This window comes from Odocoileus virginianus, chromosome 28 (assembly GCF_023699985.2).
Source record: "Odocoileus virginianus isolate 20LAN1187 ecotype Illinois chromosome 28, Ovbor_1.2, whole genome shotgun sequence".
Taxonomy (NCBI): domain Eukaryota; kingdom Metazoa; phylum Chordata; class Mammalia; order Artiodactyla; family Cervidae; genus Odocoileus; species Odocoileus virginianus.
Window position 1 is genome coordinate 15,101,296 of NC_069701.1, and position 25,671 is coordinate 15,126,966.

The 25,671-nt window shown below is 50.5% G+C and overlaps 1 protein-coding gene across 11 annotated transcripts in view; it reads left to right on the forward strand.

Moving 5' to 3' along the window:
• TENM4 (teneurin transmembrane protein 4) overlaps positions 1–25,671 on the forward strand; it is an 861,213-nt gene that overhangs the window by 420,709 nt on the left and 414,833 nt on the right. For all 11 annotated transcript variants that reach the window (XM_070457221.1, XM_070457226.1, XM_070457220.1 and 8 more), the window contains 2 exons: positions 6,480–6,767; positions 10,608–10,877. In XM_070457221.1, the coding sequence (XP_070313322.1) occupies positions 6,480–6,767; positions 10,608–10,877 (558 nt within the window). The remainder of the gene's footprint in view (positions 1–6,479; positions 6,768–10,607; positions 10,878–25,671) is intronic.

Below are 25,671 nucleotides of genomic sequence, written 5' to 3' on the forward strand. Positions count from 1 at the left end.
CACTCTGTGCTTCCAGTTCCGGGGGGCACGGATTTGATTCCAGGTCGGGGAACTAAGACCCCACATGCTGGGGGGCACAGCCGCAAGAAGAAGTAACGAGGGTTCTCAGGGGTCTGTGTGGGAGCACCAGGCTCAGCATTCAGTGCAGACTTGATTCTTCCCGACCTTCGTCTGGATCCCACGCTCCTTCACCGTAGACAGACCAAAAGTGAGGAGGAGGTTACACAGCTCTGGTGGTTTAGTCACGAAGTCGTGTCCGACTCTTGCAACCCCATGGACTATAGCCCGCCAGGCTCCTCTGTCCATGGGATTCTCCAGGCAAGAATCCTGGGGGGGAGATTGCCATTTCCTTCTCCTATACAACTGTGGTTCATGGTTTCTCGCAGCACCTTCATTGATGGTACCTATGGTTGCCCCCCCCCCCCCCTAGAACTCATGTCCTGCTCATCTTTGGACCCTAGTTCTAGCACAAGACTGGTCTCTAACAGGTTGTGGAAATGAACTCCTCTGCGAAGGTAACTTTGTGTGCTCAGGGCTTACCTATAGAAGTTTCAGCAGGCATGAGGGGTGTTTCTGGTAGAGGTAAGTTGGGCTGCGGATTATTCTGCAGTCAGTGAGAAGAAGCAGAGGAAGGGTCAGGTGGGGGACTCGGAGGGCAGCAGGGTAAGGAGGGACTGACTGCGTAGGCATGGATGTATGCAGGTGCTTCTGTCCTCCAGCCCATGGGTGGGGGTTGCAGGGGCTGAACTGGTACCCTTCCCCAGCACTGCCCCCACCCTCTGGGGTCTCCGCATCCCTCTACGGCACACCCTTGCTCCATGAGGAGCTTTCCTCCACTGTTACTGCTTTCATCCCAACCTTCTCTCTCTCGATCAAATGCCAGCTTCAGTGTGAACCATGACCAATCTCCCATCTGTTCAAAAGAAGTAAATATTTACTGAATTGCTATATTAAGACTAAAACGGAAAAAGTGAAAAGGGAATGAGAGCAAGGCAAATGTTCTCCTTTGTAACAGGGAAGCCATGAATTTGAGAACTGTGTTCTTCATAATTTGTAATTACTGAGTCTTTGCCTCGAAGCCAGTGTCTTCAGTCAACAGGTACATGGTGATAAGAGACATAGTCATCCACCAGTTTAACAGCCAAAACTGAGTCTCTGACTTGTTAACATGTTTCCGAGGGGATATTCCCTCTCGAGTTATAATTGACATCTAACTGGAGTCTTTTAAATTATGCCTTTTAAAACTAAAATGTGGGATTTTTCTGATGATAATGGCTAGCATGCATTTCTTTTTTTTTTAATTTTATTGAAGTGTAGTTGATTTACAACGTTGTGTTTGATTTCTGCTGTACAGAAAAGTGATTCAGTCATATATATTCTTTTCCATTATGGTGTATCACAGGTATTGAATGTAGTCCCCTGTGCTACACAGTAGGACCTTTTTCTTTATGTATTCACTCGTTTCATCCTCAGAACAACCTAAGAGATTGGTACTATTTTAATGAGGAAATTGCAGAACAGAGAGATTAAATAACTTGACCAAGGTCACACAGTGGTGAAGTGGCAGCCATATACTTCAAATCCAGGTTGCCTTTGAAATTTAAAAATAATACACCCAAGCAATGCCTTTAGTTCAATCTTATGAACTAACACACATGGCCTAAATGTAACTACCCACAGTTTATATCACTTAAGATTGGTAAGAAGGGATAAAGTAGCTGCCAAGTAATTTTATTTATTCATTCACTCAGCAGACATTTCATGAACACTCAGGAGGCCAGGCCTGCCTTCAACCTACTGCAGTTAAGAGGAGATGCAGATGTGAGTACAGACCATCTAGTCAGCTGGATGTTCTGTGATGTAACAGGCATGCACAGAGGTGTGAAGGCCACAGAATTAATGTCCAGGAAAGTGGCTCAACAGTGGAGAAGGAAGGTGGGCCAGATGGAGAAGAGCTTTCCATTTTGACCAAGAAAATGGAACTCATCCGGAAGGCTCCACAGGGCAGCTAGAGGGACAAAGCAGGCAGTGGCATGACCTGGCACCGTCCACAAAGGCAGTACCATTCACAGGTTATATCCATGTGCGAGTTGAGTCACCTGGGTCTGAACTGTGACTCCATCACTCAAGAGCTATGTAACCTTGGGCAGGATACTTAACCTCACAATTTCTCATCTGTACTTTGCAGAGAATTCTAGTACCTATAACACTGAAGTGAGAATTAAAATGTTATCACATATAATTATAGTAAAAGTTATGGAGTTAAACACTGCATAAGTAATATCTACTAAATATAACAGTATATTGGATATTAATAATGCCATTATTCATATTATGAACTATTAGTGACCAATTAACATTAAAATTAATTGAGTGCTTATTATTATCATCACCATCATTATTGTTACTTGAAGTAATGGGTTGGAGGTAAGGAGTCAGAGGGAACAGAGTTGAGGTGGCAGTCCCCATAAATCCTTATCCAAATTAGGCTGAGCCATTGTTGTTCAGTCGCTCAGTCATGTCTGACTCTGCAACCCCATGCAGCACGCCAGGCTTCCCTGTCCTTCACCAACTCCCGGAGCTTACTCAAACTCTTGTCCATTGAGTCAGTGATGCCATCCAACCATGTCACCCTCTGTCATCCCCTTCTCCTGTCTTCAATCTTTCCAAGCATAAGGGTCTTTTCCAGTGAGTCAAATCTTTGCATCAGGTGGTCAAAGTATTGGAGCTTCAGCTTTAGCATCAGTTCTTCCAATGAATATTCAGGGTTGATTTCCTTTAGGATTGATTGGTTTGATCTCCTTGCAGTCCAAAGAACTCTCAAGAGTCTTCTCCAACACCACATTTCAAAAATATCAACTCTTCAGCACTCAGCCTTCTTTATGGTCCAGCTCTCACATCCATACATGACTACTGGAAAAACCATAGCTTTGGCTATACAGACCTTTGTTAGCAAAGTAATGTCTCTGCTTTTTTAATACTCTGTCATAGCTTTTCTTCCAAGGAGCAAGTGTCTTTTAATTTCATGGCTGCAGTCACCATCAGCAATGATTTTGGAGCCCAAGAAAATTAAGTCTGTCACTTTTTCCATTGTTTCCCCATCAATTTGCCTTGAAGTGATGGGACCAGATGCCATGATCTTTGTTTTTTGAATGTTGAGTTTTAAGCCAGCTTTTTTACTCTCCTACTCACTCACCTTCATCAAAAGGCTCTTTAGTACCTCATTGCTTTCTGCCATAAGGGTGGTGTCATCTGCATATCCAAGGTTGCTGATATTTCTCCTGTCAATCTTGATTCCAGTTTGTGCTTCATCCAGCCTGGAATTTTGCATGCTGTACTCTCCATATAAGCTAAATAAGCAGGATGACAATATACAGCCTTGATGTACTCCTTTCACAATTTGGAACCAGCCCATTATTACATGGCCGGTTCTAACTGCCACTTCTTGACCTGCATGCAGGTTTCTCAGGAGGCAGGTAAGGTGGTCTGGTATTCTCATCCCCTTAAGAATTTTCCACAATTCGTTGTGATCCACATAGTCAAAGTCTTTCATGTAGTCAATGAAACAGAAGTAGATATTTTCTGGAATTCTCTTGCTTTTTCCAACAGATGTTGGCAATTTGATATCTGGTTCCTCTGCCTTTTCTAAATCCAGCTTGAACATCTGGAAATTCTTGGTTCACATACTGTTGAAGCCTAGCTTGGAGGATTTTGAGCATTACTTTGCTAGCATGGGAAATGAGTGCAATTGTGCGGTAGTTTGAACATTCTTTGGCATTACCTTGCTTTGGGATTGGAATGAAAACTGACCTTTTCCAGTTCTGTGGCCACTGCTAAGTTTTCCAAATTTGCTGGGATATTGAGTGCAGCACTTTCACAGCATCATCTTTTAGGATTTGAAATGGCTCAGCTGGAATTCCATTACCTCCACTGCTTTGAGTGAAAAGCCAGTATTGAGCCATGATTTCAGTTTAGAGAGTTATAATCAGCCATTTTCAAAAAATGAAAGAGAATGAAATAGGAAATATCAGAGTGCATTGCCCCTCATGGTAGTGACTTTTGTATCTTTTTTCCATTTCATACAAATACACTCACATACATATATCTGTGTATCAACTCACAATGGAAGATATTTTTCAAATTATGGATTTTAGAAAGGAATATTTTGCAGACCCTGGAGTAGAAGATATCATCCCCTGTCTTCCCTGTGGTCCTGCTCCTCAGGCACTCAGATCATTGTCTTGACAGCTTGTGTCAGGAGGCCTAGCATCAAGAGGGCAGAGCTCAGGGCCCTGAGGCCTCAGGAAGATGATTTGATCTCTATGTATCAATCCCCCTCATCCCAGCACTAATTTCCAGGGCCATTTTGAAAACTGCACCCCCCAAAATGTCCCTTATTCATTTTAACTGGCTCTAGTTATAACCCTAAGGCACTGTATTCTGACTAATAATGCTGGCTTTTCCACTAGCTCACCATATGCCCCTGGGTAGGAGATGGTAGGGCTCTGGGTTATTGTGGCCTCATGTATAAAATGGGGGGGTGAATATAATTGTCATATATACTTCATGGTTATTTTGAGGCACCAATAAAGTCACACATATTTGCACTCTTGAAGATCATGGAGAACTACGTAGAGGGAAGTCTGCAGCAGATACTCAGGATCTGTGATAAATCCCAAAGGCATCTAGTGGTAACCGCAGATGTTTTCTTGCAGAGAAAGTGCTGCAGTTTTCTGGGTTAGGACATATGACCCCATTTGAGTGGGTCCAGAGGGTCCTTTAATAAGACAGATAAAGGTTGCATTGGAACCTAGCTAAGCTCTGCCCTGGGGGACTTGGGAAGGAAGAGTGCATCCTCAGGCCAAAGGGATACTGATACCTCTGAGGTCCATGATCAGAGGCAGAACTTGGGTCAGTTTTGTTTTGGCTAGTGGTTTCCATCAGTGTGTTTAGTTTGGCCTACATATAAAAATGGATAACATTTAAAAATCATACATTTTGCATCCAAGTCGAAATTTCCAGCCTGTCTTAAAAAGTCACAAGACCCCCTGAACTCCTATGTCACAGCATTGGCAGGCACTGAACACCAGCACCCCGCTGGGCAGGACTGCCACCCTCCTTGTTGGTCGCTGAGACTCCTTGATGATAGGCTCTTGCTCTGTCGCTTCTCTATTAGGACCGTGACACAACAACACATTTTGTATGCCCATGTTGCTCTGAAAAGTGGAACGATAAAAGGTCTGAGAAGGTTGTATGTTTCAGAAAAGAGCTCTGATCATACTTTGTGCGGAATATTCTGCTTTCCTCCTGTGCTGACCCCCTGACTCTTGCAGCGGGCTGGCTACATTTGGACACCAGAGCCTAAGGAAGACATTTGGAAAGAGAAAGAGGGTGACATAACAGCTTTTAAAAAAATGTCGGTATAGGGCAAAATAGTCAAGATGCAGAAAAGAGGAGAATGGGAGATGAGGAATTTCCCATCACTCAGATACCCTGGCAAACCCCAGACGTATACAGCAGGTGCTGTGGCACCTCCAATGAGATGGACAAGTCTGGAGGTGAGGGAGTTCTCTGATTGGCATGGTTGCCAGGACCAGCCTACATGTACTTTTGTGTGGTGGGAGGGAGGGGACTCACCCGGGTAAAATAAAATAGGAAAACTCAGGCTTTAGAGTCAAACAGACCTGGTTTCAGATCTTGGCTTTGATACTCAAACCCAAGTCACCTTCAAGGTCTGACATCACAGTTTTCTCATCTGTCAGATGAAGATTGGTTGGCTGGTTTATTAAATATGTATGAGAGGCACCAGGCTTCACCTTAGGTGCAGTAAATCAGGAGTGAGCAAAAGTGTTAAGGCCCCTGCTTTCATGGTGTCTACATATTAGTGCAAGAAAACAGACAATAAGCAGGTAATTATTTAATTATCTGGTGGTGATAACTGTGGATAGGTTCCTTACACCTTGGCTCATTTCCAGAAAAGTTTGGAGAAAATAAAAACATCTGGGGACATATGACATTTGATAGGATAATATATGTAAAGTGCTTATCCCCGTACCTGAATGTAGTTGTTCGTTTCACACATTCTTAAGGAGGCCCTGGTCTGTGTGAGGCCCTGTCCCAGCTGGGGGCCTCATGGGAATACAACGTGTGATTCCCATTCAGGGTGATTGGAAAGCCGGCGCCCTCTGGCCTTCGATGTCAGCCTCCTTGGTACCCATCACGGAAGGAGAGGCTCTGGGCATCTTCACAAGTGGATAGGTCACCAAGCGGGACGAGAAGGGGTTCATCATTACCGACTTTGGGTGCCAGTTCCCCTGTGCCACTTACGGCTGCGTGGCCATGGAGCCCTCAGCCTCCAGAGCCTGAGGACCGTCATCCACAGCGCTGCAGGGTGAAGCGAGGGCCGGGATGGACCCCGGGCTCGCCTTTCCCTCCTGGGTCCGCAGCTCACGCCCTTTCTTTGGTTTCTCGGGCTCCAGACCACTCTGCCCTGAGCGCGGCAAGGACCCTGTTCGTGGATGTGGAGGAGCGCGGGCCGGAAGCCATGGACGTGAAGGAGAGGAAGCCATACCGCTCGCTGACCCGGCGCCGCGACGCCGAGCGCCGCTACACCAGCTCGTCGGCAGACAGCGAGGAGGGCAAGGCCCCGCAGAAGTCCTACAGCTCCAGCGAGACCCTCAAGGCCTACGACCAGGACGCGCGCCTCACCTACGGCAGCCGCGTCAAGGACCTGGTACCGCAGGAGGCCGAGGAGTTCTGCCGCGCAGGTGAGGGCGGCCAGTAGGGGGTTAGGATGCACCTGTGCACAGGTGTGCCCCCGGGTGATGGGGGCGGGGCTGGGTCGCGCATGCGCACTGGGGCCCGGCTGGGGTCGCGCATGCGCGCAGGTGTCCCCTGGGAGGGGGCGAGCTGACCCGCAAGCCCAGCAGGATGGAGCGCTCCCCGTCAACGCCAGCTCTCCGCTATTTTGGCCGCCTGGCTCTGGTCAGAGCCTCGACTGTAGTCCACTCTTGGTTCATTCATTTGCTTGCTGACCCCTCTTGTGGGCATAATGAGACGGTTAGGTGCGGATTTCGTGTCAGCGCCTGCCTGGGGTTGAGTTCTGAGCAGTTTCCGGCTCTCCTCCAAGCCTCTCCGGTGAGAGGCCGCGAGCACTCCTTGCTGCCCTGATTTGTCTCGAGGAGTCATGAGACGACGCGTTTACGAGGTAAGTGTGATAGCCCCACGTGCTGAGTAAGCCCTAGTTACTGGCTTTGTCGTTTGTTCTATATGTATTCATTCAGCGAACATATCTAAGCAGCTTCTCTGCATTAAGCATTGTCCTGACCTTGAGGCTATGAGCTTCCCTCGTAGCTCAGTGGGCTTCCCTCAAAGCTCAGTTGGTAAAGAATTCGCCTGCAATGCGGCAGACATGGGTTCGATCCCTGGGTTGGGAAGATACCCTGGAGAAGGGAAAGTCTACCCACTCCAGTATTCTGGCCTGGAGAATTCCATGGACTGTATAGTCCATGGGGTCACAAAGAGTCAGACAGGACTGAGCAACTTTCACTGACCTTGAGAGGAAGATGCTGGTGATCCGAGACCTTAAGAATTTAGTAATCTGGGGGCATATCTTTGTGCCTGACTCCCTCTCCTTCAATCCCTACACACTGCAGTCACGAAAGCCTGGCTATCCAGCTCCAGAATACCTTTCAAATCCATTCCTCTTCTCTATCCCATCAGCCACTGTTCCAGTTGTGGCCACTGTCATCTCTTTTGGGGGGTTGACCACATCCCCTCTTCACTCAGTGCTGCCGCCTTTGGGCCATGCTCAGCCCTGCAGCTAGAGTGAAGTAGAGATTGACTCCCTGTTGTCTGTACAGTGAGTTCAACACTAGAGGGCTTTCCCCAAGTCTTTGTCTTTCTGGATTGTTTTATCCCCTGCCTTTCCACACCCCACCACCCACATCCAGCTCTGCAGGGCTGCTCATTGTTCCCACCCCTGCTGTGATATAAGTCGCCCACCCTGGTGCCTCAGTGATTCCTGTTCTTCTGCGTGCAGAGCCTCTTCAGTGCCGGGTAGGCCCCTACAAGTCCCTGACAGTTCACACAGCCCTCCCTGATTCTGCCCTGTCCGCTCCCCTTCCATGGACAAGGTTAGCAGGGGGCTGTGCCATGCAATTTATATGCGTTCTGACATTGTTAGTTAACCTTTACAACAACCTCAGTGATTCATTTGCCCAAGATCACAGAGACAAGAGGAGCTGGTCACACACACACACACATTCACACACTCCCATAGAGCCTGACTGACTAGCTGGCCTCTCCCCCAGGCTTTCATCCACATGGAAAGCTGAGCTGTTAGCAAGACTGCCTCTGGTGCTTTAAAGACAAAGGGTCTTCAGCTCTTTCCCATTTTTGGTTAACAGCTCAGACCTTGACATCAGACAGACCTGGTTTGAGTTCTGACTCTGCCATTTTTATTACCCTAAGTGTCTTCACCTGGATGGTGCAGTCACAGCGATGCTTCCTAATTATAGAGTGGTGAGGAGAACGAGGACTGTCGATGGAGCAGGTAACACTTGCTTAAAGCAGATGCTTCAGAAACGCTGCCCGCTTCTGGTTGCCATCTCTGGGTCTCAGTGAGGGGACACGACCAGTGGTGTCAAAGCTCTCCTCCAATTCTGTGCTGCCATGTTTGGTGGGGCTCAGTGAGCCCTGCCGGGCCCAGAAGGAGCCGCTCTCGTCTTCATAAATAACAAACAGGAAGCACTCTCAGCTCATAGGCAGGCACTGCAGCCTACAAAGTTCTCTTCCTCCTTCTGCTTCCCTGTGAATGTCACTCAGTTGCGTCCGACTCTTTGCGACCCCATCGCCTATACGCTTCATAGAATTCTCCAGGCCAGAATACTGGAGTGGGTAGCCTTTCCCTTCTCCGGGGGATCTTCCCGACTCAGGGATCGAAACCAGGTCTCCCACATTGCAGGTGGATTAACCTCAAAAATCCTATGATGTTAGTTAAATTCTCTCCTCCCACTTTCTCTCTCCCTTTGTCCACCCCCCCGAGTGCTTGCTACCAGAGTGTGTCTGTCTGATTATTTAACTAACTTTACTGAGCTCCTACTCCGCACCAGACTGGACGCAGAACTCACCAAGACCCTGGGTGGTGGGGGAGGGGGGCGGGGGGAAGGCACAGGGACTCGTGGTAAGAGTGATGCGCACGACTGGGAGAGGAGGCCATCTCTGCTGGCTCCCCTCCTGGCAGTCCCTTCTCCCTTCCTTTGCCAGCTTGGCCTCCAGGACTGCTCCTGGGTGTCAGGCCCTTCAAAGCACGTACATCCTCCCCTGTCTCTCCTTACTCCACTCTTCACATTTACTCTGAACTCCCACCCTCTGTGCCCCCAGACCTCTTTCCTGGCATCCTCCCACACTTAGGGCTTTAACCCTCCATCATGGTCTGGGTTGTATCTCCCCCATGGACTGTGAGCTCTGTGAAGTCAGGAACCATGCCCTGCTCATTGCTGTACATCAGGAAAGACCCAGGGCCAGCTTGGTTGGGTGAAATGTGGTGCTCCCTGATTGCAAGTCCATTTCCCAGATCAGTGGTTTAACTGGAGTATGGTCCTCCGTCCGTTTGACAGGAGTATGCATCCACCTGTCCTTCCCCGTCTCTGAAAAACACTCCTGAGAATGTTAGAAATCAGGAAGAAGCCGTGCCTGATAGACACTGCAGAATGTGGAGGCTGTGTTTCCCGCAGAAGCTAGTATCCTGTTTGTTCCGCAGACACTGATCCCTGAATGAGCCTCCCTCATCCATGTCTTCCTGGCCTCTGTCCTGGGCACCTCCAGGCTTTCCCGAGGGCCTCAAGAGACCTGTCAGCGGCTCTGAGCCTTGGCTGTGTGCCTGGCTCCCTGGGTTGCCCCAGAGCCTGCCAACTCCTGTCGCAGCCCACCAGGCCTGACCCAGCAGAGGGCAGAGGCTCCTCCCTTGTGCAGGGACCACTTTTCTCAGCCTGTCCCCATCGTCTTCACCTTCCCGCTCCAGGCCTTCCTGACCTGGCCAGAAAGAAGCGTCAGGTCCTGGGGAGCCATTGGCATCTCATGGGCTAGGCTTCTGCCTTATTCAGGAGCCCTCCTTGCCGGCAGGCCCTCCCCAGCCTGGAAGAGGAGAGCAGAAGGCCTCTGTCCAGCTGAGCAGACATGTGTTGAGCCCAGTGGGTTGGGTCCCGGGTTGTGCCCCAGGCCCAGGGGTTTAGGAATGAATGGGGTACAGTCCGTGCCCTGCCCCAGGAAGCCATCTCCAGCAGAGGGTCCAGCCCCTTAAGCAGCTCTGCTCTGCAAAATGCCCAGGGCTGAGGACTCTCAGAAGAGGCTCAGAAAAAGAAGCAGTGACTTCTGCACGGAGGGTAGGATGAGGGGAGACGTCAAGGAGGGGCCATATGAGCTGGCCTTCCAGTAAGGTGTGGAGGGTTTGGGCTGGTGGGGAGGACACGGAGGAGAGGCCTGGGCATGGACCACCGCCGTGAGTCAGAGGACACGGGTGAGTCCTGGAGCAGGGGTCAGGCCTCTGGGGGGTACCCCCGCCCCCCGCCGTTACCCTAACCCAGCTCCCTTGCCTTCCCTCCTAGGTACCAACTTCTCCCTGCGCGAGCTGGGGCTGGGGGAGGTGACCCCGCCGCACGGGAGCCTGTACTGCGCGGACATCGGCCTGCCCCACTGCGGCTACGCCCTGGGCGCCAGCTCCGAGGCCGACCTGGAGGCGGACGCCGCACTGTCCCCCGAGCCCCCTGTGCGGCTGTGGGGCCGCAGCACGCGGTCGGGGCGCAGCTCCTGCCTGTCCAGCCGGGCCAACTCCAACCTCACGCTCACCGATACGGAGCACGAGAACACGGAGACCGGTGAGTGGCCCGCTCGGCGGAGCTGGAGCCGGGGTTCCAGGCCCCGGGTTTGAATTACCGTGCTGACCTGGGGGCACTGGGCAAGGCGGTGGAAAATTGCTTTGCTCTCAGCGGTCAGAAAGCAGAACCCCTCTCAGAGTCACATGGAATACCCCCACCCACGGCTGATGGGCCAGAGATGGGTTGCCGCTCTTTTCTTCCAGATGAGGGGGTGCCTAAGGGACAGGGTTATGGCTTACAGGCTGCCTGTGGCTGCAGCGGAGGGGCCAGAGGGCAGCGTAACCCACCCCCCACAGCCCGTCCTCTGTGACCTCAGCCGCGCACCCCCTGCCCCAGAACTCTGTTCACAAGCCCCCAGCCACCCTGGGCACTCGCCGTGGGCGCTGCCTCACCCCAGGGTCTTCTGCTGATGGGAGGATGGCTTTCACACAAGAGTTTCATGTTGGAGTAGCTTAAAACTCCCATTTCTCCCCCAGCTTTCCCATGATCTCATCTGCAGATCAGAGGAAGTGCTGGCTCTGGACTCTAGTCCACTCATCTCCGCAGCCCTGTTCCAAGGCCAGAGAGATGCTGGGGGAGAGAGAGATGACAGCTTGTTCACGCGCCGCCTTGGCGCGGGGGAAGGAAAGGGAGCCAGGTTTCAGGCTGTTCGGCCTCTCTCTCGAACCTTGTTTGGCAGATCTCTCCGAGGGGCTCCGAGTTAAACACAGGCCTGCCACGGGCCACCAAGGCAGGCTCTCTTTCTGCGATGCCTTGTGCCCTTTGGTCTCTGGGCAGAAGAGGTCCCCACGGAGGACGAGGCTCCTACTGGACTTTTTTTTTTTTCCCCCAGAAGTCCAGTGAGAGGTTCTGCTGGCCCCTGCCACTCCAAATGTGGGGAGGGCAAGCTGAGTGAGAACAGGAAGAACCAAGCTGCATACCAGTTCCCCCTGCTGGCTTCCAGCTCTAAACGCAGCATCCTGTGTGATTCCTGCCCAGGATTTAGGGGGAATTGGGGAGCCAGCGTGCGGGGTGGGGAGGGTGGACACCAGGTCAGCGGTGAAGGCTTAGGCAGGTTCGCCTCTAAACAAGGATGCTCCAGTGAGTTATATACATGACACAGTCCCAGGCTTGGGATCATGCAAGAGTCTAGGTAAGGACACCGTCCGGTGGAGAGATGCAAACTCCAAAAAGAGTCCAGAGCAGCAGGATTGCAAATCCTTTTTCTGCCCCTCCTGCTGGAGAACTCAGAGTGTTTCCTCGGGACCCTGCGCACTGGGTTTGGGGGGTGGGGGCGGCAGCAGCTGACAGACCCCAACTTGGTAGTTTCACCCTCTCTTGACACTCCACCAGCCCTCTCTGCACTGGGGAGCCATCTGCACCCCCTTATCCTCCTTCCCACCTAGGCCCAAGCCCAGCCAGCAGCCGTCCTCTCTCTTCCCGACTACACCCTGAATCTGATTTCTGAGGCCGGAACAGACAAAGTGGTGTCCGACCAGGAGGCAGACAGCCTCGGGTCCATCGCTGACCTGGAGTGTAGCGTTGGATAAGTTAGATCCCTTCTCACTATAGATGAGGACCTCAGTTTCCTCATCTGTAAAATAAGCAGTTTTAATGAAATCAGCATTCCTGGTGTTCTGAGAATGTTAGTGTTTCTTAGATTGCAGGTGAGGGTGGGTAGAAGAGAGTGTTCTGTGGTCAAATAGTGTAGGAAACATTGAGTTCAAGGAATTTGAACCCGTTTCCTGACTGCAGGACTTATCAGAACCTTTAACATGCTATTAATCATGCTGATGGATATATTAGCAAGCAGCATCCCCCAAACTGACCTGAGAATAAAGAACCCTTTATTCTCAAAAGATCCAATAAGAGCAGTGCTCCAATGAACACTTTGGGGGGAATAAATGAGCCAAATCACTTGCAGACCCTTTTAGATGTAGGATTCTGTGATTTGAAGTCCTCGCGTTAAAGGTGATGGTGCACAAGAGGAAAATTATAAACATAATAGTTAATACCTGCTGCTAATTGTTAGACCCCCAAGCACAATGCCAAGTGCTTAGCTCTCTGGTCTCATTTACTTGGGCTACAGCTTGTGGGGGAGTGGCCAGCCTGTGGACAAGGTCCCCATGGAAGAGGGTCCTGCTAGGGTCTGGCAGCTATGACTTGGGGAGGGTGTTGAGACCAGGACAGCCTCTCTGCCTGGGGTAGGTTTTATCATCCCCACTGCACAGGGTAAGAAACACGTAGCCCAGAGGTTTAAGAAACCTGTGCAGGTCACCTGGCTTGCACGACTTGAATTCGGGTCTGTGTGACTCTGAAATCTTTACCCTTGTAGCCCTAGTCATAGTGAATTTCCTCTGCGGCCAAGTACCCAGGCTGCTTGTTCAGCACAAGGTTCTCGCCATAGTGACAAATGATCATTTTTCCATAAAGTCATGACAGAATGAAGTGCACACCGCCCACATTATTGTGTATTCCCTGAGAGCTGAATTGCAGCTGAATTAAGCCTCTGTTGGGTGATAATGACATAATCAACGAGCCTGGAGAGCTTCGGCCTTTGATAGCGGGGACAGGGGGATGGCTCCTTGCTTCCCTGGCCACCCCACACTCACCTCCTGGCCGTCCATCTCCACGCTGGGCCACAGCACTCTTAACCCTATGCTCAGGGAAGATGGGCAGGCAGATCCAACACCTCCTCCCTTCCAGGCCTGGACTTCCAAACCCACACATCCCTCAGGTGCCCCTGCCCCTGTCCTCTTGCTCCAGGTTGGAAAATTACATTAGTGTCTTTGTTATCTGAAGATCTGAATGACATGAGTGCATGCTCAGTCCATCAGTTGTGTCTGACTCTTTGAGACCCCCCCAGGCTCCTCTGTCCGTGGGATTAACCAGACAAGGATACTGGAGTGGGTTCTGTTTTCTCCTCCAGGGATCTTCCTGACCCAGGGATCGAACCCACATCTTCTGCATCTCTGGCATCGGCAGGCTTTGTTGTAATGGAGTTTAAATAATGACAGTGGCTCATGCTGAAGGTGAATGAGCCATAGAAGTGACTCCCTTTATCCCCCGAAGAGGTTGATAACATTCATCCTTGTCAACCTCAATTATAGCCAAGGACTGGGGTTCAGAGGGGAAGGGCGTGCTGCAGCCCTGTGTCAAGCTGAGCTGGAGCCCCCAGGCTCTTCACCGGAGCCTGTGTTCTTTCGAGGCGGCCCTCCTCTTGTTCCTGGTCCCCCTGCTCTCCCTTCTTTTCCCGGTGCTGTCCTCTCCTCTCTCGTTCATCCTCCTGGTCCCAGTTCTCTCCTGTATCTGTGATGAGAACTCTGATCTTACCATCAGAACAGAGCTTGACTCCACTGGACGTGTTGGCCGACGCATCTCAGTGTGGCCAGTTTTCAGGGGCAGGAGGAGGCCAAACTGAGGGCCTACTGTGTGTCAGGACACTGCACATGGGCCGTTGCCTTCCACCCTCATGAAGCAGCACGGCACTCCCATTTCCCAGATGGGAAAACTGAGGTTCCCACAAGGTCTACTGACTTGGCTGGAGATTGTTCAGCCAGTAATCCAGCAGGTGGGCCAAGCCTAGGTATGAACTCAGGTCTCTCTGCCGATCAGCCTGCTATAGGCTGAACTCTCTGCCCACTTCTACTTGAATCAGCACCTGAGGACCCGAGGCGTGGCCCCAAGCAGCTTCCAGCCACGGGAACATTGACGGCCTCTACGCCCAGCCTTGCATTAGTCAATAGTAATTGTCAGCAGTATTGATAGTGGTGGAGGCTTTTGCTGAGGTCACGGTGAAGCTTCAGGCAGCTGCCATCAATAATAACTTTTATGGGGTCCATTAAAGCCAATTTCTGCCCCTCAAGGTTAATGTCAGCAGCTTTTATGTCACTGCTTAATATCCAAAATAAATACAGAATTGACTGGGTATTGTAAACACAAATCTCTCCCCTCAGGGCCGTCAGGTGGAACCAGCCCTCAGGCCCCTCCTGCTGAGCTGGGCCACAGCAAGGAGGAGCTGACGTCATGCCAGGGCACACAGTTGGCATCCCATAAATGCTTTTTTAGAAAGCAGAGGTTGCGTTTGCGCTCCAACCACAGGATCAGGTGGATGCAGTGCCTCTTTAGCAGATTCATTCTGTGATTTGTTCTGTAGCTGTGCTGAGCTCCTTCTGTGGACCAGGCATCGTTCTAGAATCGAGAATCTCGGTAAATAGTCAAGAGGGGAGGGGGAGCTGTGACAGCTTTGCCGCTGTCTGTCGCAGGCAGCGTGGAAAAGACGCGGACCCGGCTTCTAGTGAAGAGCCTTGGTCCCAGGTCCTAGGCATGCCAAGTCCCAGCTCTGAAACCATGAGCACGTCACCTCACCTCCCTACCCAGCAGCTCCCGCATTTCTAAAACAGTGTGCCAGTGGCCACACGGGGCCAGAAGAAGGGAAACGGAGAATTAGGGTTTAGCAGGTGTGGAGTTTCAGTTTGGGATGGTGGAATAGTTCTGGTTACGCAGCAAAGTGAGTGCACTTAATCCCGCCCTTACCGTATGCTTGAAAATGCTTGAGAGGGTTATCTGTGTTTTACCACAGTAATAAAAAGAACAAAAACAGCATGCCATCTCTCTTCCTTGAAGTGTTGCTGTGAGCCTGCACCACAGCTTTAGCAAAGCGGCTGGTCTGTGCTGGCCCTTGATTCCTGCTCGCTATTAATGTTAATTGTTGAAAGAGCTGTGGGATGACGGAGCTGTGGGATGACAGTGGAAGGAGTCGTTCACTCTGCCCTGCAGGTCCGAAGGCTCGTTCCTCCATCCCACCCACACGATGCACCTGGGCTTGCAGGCCAGCCGAACAGGATTATGCTGAAGGTGAGGGTTCTGAGCGAGATATTCCCAGTGGAGGCAATTGCTCCAGCCGGGCTTAGAGGCATGAAGAGGCGTGGTGGGCCTGGGGCATAGTGAGACTTTACTCCCAGCTCTAATCCCAGAGGCAAAGTGAGAAATTCACGTAGAAAAGAAACAATGAAACAGAATCACAGTTACCCCCCCAAATTATCAAGCAGCCTGGGTGTCAAAAGGGAAATTACTGGTTAACCCAATTAGGCGGCCAAATTGCTTATTGAGAGTCAGCAGATTAGGTGAGCATCTTCAAGCACGGTGAGAAAGCTCATTACCAGTTTAACTCCATTTATCCTCTGCCCTCCTGAGCCGGTGCTCATGAGACTTCATTTTAAAAATCTTGTAAGAATGCTGCTGCTGCTGCTAAGTCGCTTCAGTCATGTCTGACTCCATGCGACCCCATAGACGGCAGCCCACCAGGCTCCCCCATCCCTGGGATTCTCCAGGCAAGAACACTGGAGTGGGTTGCCATTTCCTTCTCCAGTGCATGAAAGTGGAAAGTGAAAGTGAAGTCGCTCAGCCATGTCTGACTCTTAGCGACCCCATGGACTGAAGCCTACCAGGCTCCTCTGTCCATGGGATTTTCCAGGCAAGAGTACTGGAGTGGGGTGCCGTTGCCTTCTCCACTTGTAAGAATAGATATCATTAATTCCCTTGAGTACTGCAGCTACCCAGCCATGGTACACAAGGCTCCCTTTTCTAGGACAGGAAACTGGGTTCCTTCACTGTGGTAGAGATTACACCCCTATATTTGACTACCCTTCTGCCCCACGAGCAGCCTACACTCCATCCTAGAAAATAGAGGTGCCCAGGAATGAGGGTCTCTTACTGGACAGTTACCCACGTAATGAGGACTGTAAGCTCCCAAGTTCCAAACAGGATTGGAGAAGGGCATGCAAGAGTCAAAGCATCTGGGAATGTGGGAGCTAGAAGGGACATGGAGACAACAAGCCCATTGATTCTTAACTTTTTTCCCATTTCCTAGCCAAGAAAGCTAAGATTCAGAGAGGTTCGGTGACCTGCTGAAGGTTGCACAGCTAGTAGAATGTGTGCACGTCCGCCTCACACCACTGCCCATTATCTTTCCTGACCACCATCCTCTCCTACTTGTTGTTTTATGGAAACAGAATACCCAGGTCTGCCACATTGAGGTGGATTCTTTACCGTCTGAGCCACCAGGGAAGCCCATATTTTCATCAGCTCAATGCTGTTAATGATAATATACATAATCTGGGAGATGAATCTAGCTGTATCCAGAACATGAACTTCCTTCTTTGGCAGTGTCAGTAACTGCCAAAAAATAAATTGAATCCATAACCTGTTAGAGCTAATCAGGGCCTAGAGATCATCATACCAGGTCACCCTCTAATTGTGACACGCTGGAGAAAAGACATCATAGAAGTTTAAGAGAAAAATTCTGACCAGTGGGTATCGGAGAAGGTTTCGTGGAGGAAGTGCTGATCCCTGGGCTTGGCGGGCTGCCAGGGACTCTACCAGATAAGAAAGGGGGAGAAAGGGCATTCTGTGTGGATGAAGGGATGTGTGTGTGCTGGTACATCGTCACTCAGTCATGTCTGACTCTTTGCGGCCCCCGTGGCCTGCAGCAGCCACCCAGCATTCTTGCCTGGAGAATCCCCGAGGACAGAGGATGGAGGGATGGGTGAGGACCCAGGTCAGGTGTATCTTGTGAGGCTGGAGCACGGGGTGTGCGTGGGAACGTGGGGGCAGAGTGTGCTGGGGGGACAGCTGGAGACTTGGGCAGATCACCTGGCACTTAACAATGTTTGTTGAGTACCTACTGTTTTAGGTTATTGGGGTTCCAGCCTGATCAGGACAGACAGAACTGCCTGCTCATCAGTGGGGAGACCGATGAACAGATTTAAAAACTAAATGATAGAGGATGTTTCAGGATGATGAATGTTACAGGAGAGGGAATGGGGGATGCCAGGCTGGGTGTGTGTTGGAGGGTTGCAGTTTGCAGTTCTACGTAGAGTGCCAGAGGAGGCTTCCCTGAGAAGAGGGCCTGTGGGGCAGGGGAGGGAGCTGGCGGTGAGACTGTCTGGAGGCAAGGCATCGGGCGGAGGGCAGGGCAGGTACCAGGGTCCGGAGGCAAGGCTGGGTGCCTAGGGCGCAGAGGAGGAGAGGAGGTCAGAGAGGGGAGGTGGGACGGGGCGCGTGCAGGTCACTGCGTGGGGAATCACCGGAGCCTCCGAGCAGAGTGGCAGGGTCGTTCTGGAAGCAGCGTGGAGTGTCGGGGCGGGAGGCTACTGCCGGGGTCCAGGAGAGAGCATCCTGGATGGGAGCTCTGCTCGGGACGGTCGTGGAGGCCATGGGGAGGGGTTGTGAACCTGATCAGGGGACCTACTGCCCTGCCCTGCTCTGCCGCAGAGCCTCATAAGCAGAGAGGAAGACCGCCGTTTTCTTGGGTCCAGTGGCTGAAATGGGGTCCCGGTACTCCCCACTTCCTCGTGGCCTCGGTCACAGAGCTCACCCCTTGTCCCGGCCCCACCCCGTACTCCCTGCATCATGACCGCCCTGATCTCTGGACCTGACTGCCTAACTGCCGCTCCCAGCCTTGCCTACCGCCCACGGGAAGCTCTTGGCCTCATCTTTTTTTTCTATCGTCTTGGCTTCAGTGTGTCCCTGATTCCAGCCCTTCCTTCTGCTCAGCTGCCTCAAACTGCCTTGGTGAAGTCCGCCTGGGGCCTCCTCGCCATAGCACCACCTCTGCTGGATTTGCTGTGATCTGGGAGCTGGTCTCCGACAGACACTAATGTGGTGGTTCTTGTGAGTTCCTTGGGAGAGGACTTGAGATACACCCCAAATTCACTCCTCCTTGGTGTGCACTACAGCGCTCCCTGGTGGGAAGTATGTGCTAATACACATGCACCCTGCTTCTGACCTGGCAAGGGGGGGAAAAGAGGGAGATCCAAAGCTACTCTAAATTAAGATAGATTGCATTCTTGAAACTAGGTTAAGGCTCACTGTGTGTGCAGAGAGGTACAGTAAGCCAGAGTTTTGCTTTTGATTTGAGCCAACGTGACTTTCAACTCCTGTGGAAGCAATGATGTGCACAATGACAAAGTTCCTACCAAAAGACATTTATTTGCAAAGCACTGTTTCCTACCGTAAGCTCGGCTTTGTCCAAGGAGAGTGGCTCTTGGTCTGTTTCAGCTTCATATAACCCTGGATCACTTTAGGGAAGGAAGGGAGTAACCAATGCTGGGGAAAGAGCTTCCTGCCCACAGGAGCCTAGTTCAGTGCTGGGGTGTGTGGAATCCAGGGATGAATCTGGTTTCAGTTTTATAGTCTTGTCACTGGGCCCAGGGTGACCTTGAGCAAGTTACTTCTCCTCTCTGGGCATCAGTTTCTTCACCAGCCCAAGGGAGTCATTGGAATCTCAGGCAGCAAGATAACTGGGAAGGAGAATGGGCTTTGGAGTCAGTCTCAGAATCCCAGCTCAGTCACTCCGGAACTGGGTGATGTTGTGCAAGTGGCTGAATATTACTGAGCCTCAGTTGCCTCACCTGTAACATGGGCATGCTGCTGCTGCTGCTAAGTCGCTTCAGTCGGGTCCAACTCTGTGCGACCCCATAGACGGCAGCCCACCAGGCTCCCCTGTCCCTGGGACTCTCCAGGCAAGAACACTGGAGTGGGCTGCCATTTCCTTCTCCAATGCACGAAAGTGAAAGGTGAAAGTGAAGTTGTTCAGTCCTGTCTGACTCTTAGCAACCCCATGGACTGTAGCCTACCAGGCTCCCCCATCCAAGGGATTCTCCAGGCGAAAGAGTACTGGAGTAACATGGGCAGGAATACCTCCTAAAGTTGTGATGAGCGCTTGAGTGTGCACATGAAAGATGAAGGACTTCCATTTCCCACCTGTGGACCCCTACCTGACCCTTAAGTCAGTGGTGTAGCTCAGCACCATCTTTTAAAATAATGATCATAAATAGATGGGAGAGGAGTGGAACAGAGTACATCAAACATAGTGAAGTCAGTAGTATTTTGTGAGTTTTTATTTTAGTTACGCTTTACACACAGCAACTGTACTGGGTCATCATGTATAATGTGTTTCTTGCTCTGTAATTCAGTAAAAAAAAATAATAATCATAAGTTTAAAAGATGATACTTGGCACATGCCAGGACTTGATGAATGTTCATTCCTTTCCTGAAAGGACCCCTCAGCTTGAAGATTCCATAATTCATAATGTCATGTGTGCCTGCATACTAAAGTCACTGCAGTCATGTCTGACTCTCTGCAACCCATGGACTGTAGCCTGCCAGGCTCTTCTGTCTGTGGGATTCTCTAGGCAAGAATACTGGAGTGGGTTGCCATGCCCTCCTGCAGGGGATCTTCCTGACCCAGGGATAGAACCCAGGTCTCCTGCATTGCAGGCAGATTCTTTACCACTAAGCCACCTGGGAAGCCCTCATGATGTCATTGTTGTTTAGTTGCTCAGCCGTGTCCAACTCTTTGCAACCAATGGAGTGCAGGACACCAGGCTTCCTTTCCTTCACCACCTCCCAGAGTTTGCTCAAACTCATGTCCATTGAGTCGATGATGCCATTCAACCACCTCATCCTCTGTCCTTCCCTTCTCCTCCTGCACTAATTCTTTCCAAGCATCAGTGTCTTTTCCAATGAGTCAGCTCTTCACATCAGATGATGTCATAGTCTTACCTGAAAACTATTGGCATAGTACTTCTAGGGCTCCCCTGTGGAGAATAAGTGCATTTTGGGTCAGGGCCCCGTGATTCAGTTGAAAGAAGCTGGGCTCTGGGATCAGATGAACTTGCCCAAGGTCACATTGCTTATATAATGACAGAGCTCAAATCCCTGGCTTGTAGGAGTGGGCCATCTCGCCCCCTCCTCTCCCAGCTTCCTCTTATGTAAATGGCTGTTGGGGTGACTGATAAGCCCTTGGGTAGCTAGGATCAGCAGGAAAAGCACCCCAGAAAAGCACCCCAAACAGGATAAGATGACTTAGAAGAATACAGGAGCCTAGAAGGGTCGTAACCTGGGTTCACATAACCAGCTGAATCTTTTCATCAGCGCAAAGGCGACTTCTACTGACTACTTCAATGTGTGGATATACATTAAAATAAGCTTAGAGATTAAGCACCTAGAATAGTGCCTGGTGCATCGGGAGTGATATATAAGCATGCAGTATTGTTGTTATCATTCCTACAGCATTTTGTGATTTACAAAGCGTTTTCACATTTTGCTTAAAATTTGCAACAGCCTTTGAGGTAGATGTGTCTCATCACTGCCTGAAAGTTCTCTGAGATCATATAGCTGGAAAGTGGCAGAGATGAGATTCAACCCCAGGTCGCTCTGACCCCATACCCACGTGCTGCTGTTCACAACCACAAGCACACCTCCGAGATACTGTGGATTTGGTTCCAGACCACTGCAATACGGCAATACTGGTATAATGCCAAGTCATGCTTTTTTTTTTTTTTAGCTTTCCAGTGCATCTAAAAGTTATTTTTATGCTATACTATATCCTATTAGGTGTGCAATAGCATTATGTTGAAAAAAAATGTATATACACACTTTAAATAAAAAATATTTATAGCTAAAAAATGCTAACTATCATCTGACAGTGCAGGATTGCCACAAACCTGCCAAACAAAAAAATAAATATGTCTGGGAAGGGCAATAAAATGAGGAATGCCCAAACATATGGCAGCTGGTCAGCCTGTCTCCCTGCCAAAGATAACTCCCCAGTTGCCAAGGTCAAGTGTGAAAAGACTCCAGCAGACCTGATTTTCCTCAGACCAGTATCTCCCAGTCAGCTCCGTGAGAAGGATCTCAGCCCAGGCACTCTGTTCTAGAAGAAACTTCCCTTCGGAGGAATATTCCAAACACCAAAGAGGGTTTTTCCTTCCACGACCGTTTAGCAGCCTGGCTTCCTAAATGAGCGTGCTGCTCTTCACTTTGTAGGCTCTTTACTGCAAACAAACCGCTCTTCAGAATGTGCTTCCTAGAAGGAAATAATCGTATGGAACAAACCAGATTCAAAGTGTGTTGTCAACAAAGGGCAATTGTGTGCCGGTCCAGCTGCTGGAAGAATGGCAGAGGAGGGAAAGAGCATCCCTCTCACATGTGAAGTGGGCTGTGAAAAGGCCGAGGAGGCTCTGCAAGCGGGAACCAAATGGCTAAGCATTGCAGGCAGATTCTCTGCCGACTGAGCCACCGGGGAAGTCGCAAGTCAGAAGTGACCCTGGGCCGAGCAAGGCTGCTTGAGCGTCTCCCTCCCTGTGGCCCCACATGGTAGGGCAAGGAGAGAAGCTGCGTAAGCCGTAAGGATTTACCCTTCCTACCTGCATCCACCACTTGCAATAATTTATTACCTCAGCCCTAGAGCTAGTGCTAAAAGATGCATTTTAGTTGGAGAAAATGTCGTGTCATTTTCTCCCCCCACTAGATCTAGCAAGCTCTTCAAGTGTCTACGCTGGCATTTGGCTGTTCTTCACGCTTAGGAAATGCGTCAGAGCTCACAACACCATGAACATCTGACATTTCATGAATTATCACGTGGCTTTCTCCGGTCCAGGGCACCTGGACACCCACCCTGCCTTTGAACCCTGACAGTGGACCTTTGAACTTGGTTTTTAAGGCTCTATGAGTCACTGGAGGGACTCACAGGGCTCAGCACATAGTGAGACTCGTGGCTAAGGTTTACTACAGGAAAAGGGTAAACAGCAAACCAGCAGGCGGGAGCGATGCACGGGGCGAAACCCAGGGGAAACCAACTCAAGCTTCCTCTCCTAGCAGAGTCGTTCAGGACATGCTCAATGCCTTCAGCAGTGAGCTGTGATGATGGAAGTGCTGTCTACCAGGGAAGCTCAAGAGGGACCCCTGGTCACAGATTTTTATCAGGGGCTGGGTCACATAGGCACTCTCTACCTAGCATGGGCCAAGATGCCAGACTCTCAGAGGGAAGCAGGCATTTAGCATAAACCTCATTATTTGTCTGCACAGGCTAGGTACAGTCAGCCACCCTTCGCATTTAGAGAAAATTTTTTTATATCAGGCAAGGAACTGTTACTAGCCAAGTTCCCAGATGCCGGCCAAGAGCCAGCCTTGCAAGCAGACCTTTCTAAGGCCCCTGGCCTGCTGTGCTGACGCTTCTCTGCACGAGCCTCTGGTCCTCCCCTTCGATTTCCTAATGAGTAACCCTGAGTGCCCACCCCGCGTGTGTACACATACCTCTCAGGTCAGCTGTGTAGACCTTTCTCTGCTCTTTGTCCTTCAGGTGGTAACAGTGATTATAAACTTTGTGGATAAGGAATGGCTTGATAAGTAAAGCTCACTTCTGGTTGCTGGTGATGAAACAAGAGGAAACAAAATGATGAATCTTGGGGAAAAGGCAAACACGCTAAATAATCTCACAGCAGGGCAACGCTACTTGGTCTGTAGCTCTGTTGATGGCTTGGGGAGGGGGTAGGGAGGTTGTGAGGTGAGTGACTGGATGGGGGCTGTGGGCGTGTGTGTGTCTCCTTTCGGTAGCACGTGGCAGGCAGTGTGTCCGTGCAGCAGGAACGCTGAGGTGATGCAGGCGTGCTCTCTGGCTCCTGGGGGTTTTGATGTAAAGAAGAAAGACACATAAGCTGGGCAGTGTCCTGCAGAATGTCATGTGAGTGCCATCCGTGACCCGAGGTGGCCAGCAGGCAGAGCCAGCAGAAGAAACCTGGCCCGGCTAAGGCAGCTGAACAAGATGATCTGTGAGACCTGTGGCTCTGAGCACCCATCCAGGGAGGGCTGGGCCAGGACCACAGGACGAGCATCTGCCACTGTGGCGTCTCACGCCAACCAGTCCTCGAACACAGTTCTCAGGAGTTCAGTGGCAAAAGGCAGCTTGAAGGCCGTGGGTCCAGTGTGCCTGTGTGATACAGAAAGTAGGTGAGGGGAGAAAAAGTCCCAGGACCCCTCTGCTAGGGCAGGACAACACCCAAGTCCCTCTGTGCCTTGCAGCCAGAGATGACCAGGAAGTCACCTACAGGTGAAGCAAGATGGGCTTGTTGACTGTGCCACAGTGCGGGACTCCCTGGGGGGTTCACTGGGTGTCTCAGTAAAGGGTGTCTGAAAGGAGTGATTTGGGGGAAGATGGGTTCAAGGAAGTGGGGAGCTTTACTGTGGATACTGTCAGAAATCAGGGTGAATCTGTGCCTGATTATCTTAATAAGCCATATATATAGAAGGCAGCAAGAATGAAGTGAGGTTAAAGCTGCATTTGAAAAAGCAGCGGTAGTTACATTAGCCAGGATTGGGAAGGCTTGACTTTTTTGGTCATTTTGTGGTTTGGACCACTTTTCTGTTTTTGTCTAAGTTTAGATATGATCACAGAGTGGCCTTGCCTTTGTCCGGGCCCGGTCGAACAGTTGCCTGTCTGAAGTTGGCGTGTGAAATTGTGTATATTCAGTATTAGAAAGTTACTGCCTCGCTGCACAGGCCAGGCAGTCCTGGCTGTTAGGAACTGTTTTTGTCTTCCTCATGCCAAGACCCACTGTCCCAGTAAGGCAGCTGGCTCTCAAGGCCCTTCAGTGGCCTGTTCCACAATAAATCTCAGCACCCAGGGAAAATAGTAATGAAAATTACTTATTTAATAAGAAGTACTATTATATTGGGCCTCCCCAAGTGGCTCAGTGGTAAAGAATCCACCTGCTAATGCAGGAGATGCGGGTTTGACCCTGGGTCGGTAAGATCCCCTGGAGGAGAAAATGGCAACCCACTCCAGTATTCTTGCCTGGCAGGCTATAGTCCATGGGGTTGCAAAAGAGTCAGGCACAACTAAACAACAACTATTATATTAATTATTATTTGGTAATATATGTTACTCAATAATAAAAATTATTTATTGAATGTTTATTGTAAGTCAGGAAGTGGATGATCCACTTTAAATATATTTAGTCTTGTTTCATCCTCTTGCTATCTCGGCAGGATTGGTATTTTGGCTTTTGGTAGATAAGGAAATAGAGGCTCTGATAAGTGAAGTGACTTCCCGAGGACCATCCATCTAGGAAGTGGCGGAGAAAATTCACACACAGATCTGCCCAACCCCAAAGCCTGTGCTTTCTCTCTGCCATGGGGTGTCTCTGACATGTAGGGACATGTGGGCACTGACAAGGATGGTTTGCCAAGCTGCAGCTGAGCCTGGTGTCAGCTCAGAGAGTATGATCCTAAGTGCGCTCTCAGACGGGGAGTTTGGGCGACCACTGAAATGTCCCAGGTCACAGACTCCCAGACCCTGGCAGAGTGTGGTGGTCCCCAGGAGCAGGGTTCACAGCACCAGCAGAGGGAACCCATCCTGGCCTCCCCAGAGGGGAAAGGGGGCTGGGCCAACTTTTCATTCCTGGACAGTTGGATGATCCACAAGAAAAAGAGCTGCCCATTATTATTAAGTTTGTTTTCCACCGTGATGATGTCTTACTGAAACTTAGCATCTTCAGCTCAAAATCTGGGGGAAAACTTTGAAGTCAGAGTGATGGCTAACCTCACTGTCCTCTCCAGAGTTCAGCACTGTTTAACTGCATGGGGACAGGCATGGCAGGAATTGGAAAACCTGTTGACACTGATCCCTTAGCCAGAGGCATCATTCTTCTTTCAGTGGTCTATTTTGTATTGATCTAAAAACCTTCTCTCAGATCTACGTATCTCTAGGCAAGACCGTGGTTTATTTATCTCAGTGTAATTGGGACCTGGCATGCGTAACAAGTCAGGCTTCCCAGGTGGTGCTAGTGGTAAAGAATCCGCCTGCCAATGCAGGAGACCTACATAAGAGACGCAGGTTCAATCCCTGGGTTGAGAAGTTTCCCTGGAGTAGAAAATGGCAACCCACTCCAGTATCCTTGCCTGGAGAATCCCATGGACGGAGGAGCCTGGTGGGCTACAGCTCATGAGGTCCCAAAGAGACTGCAGACCA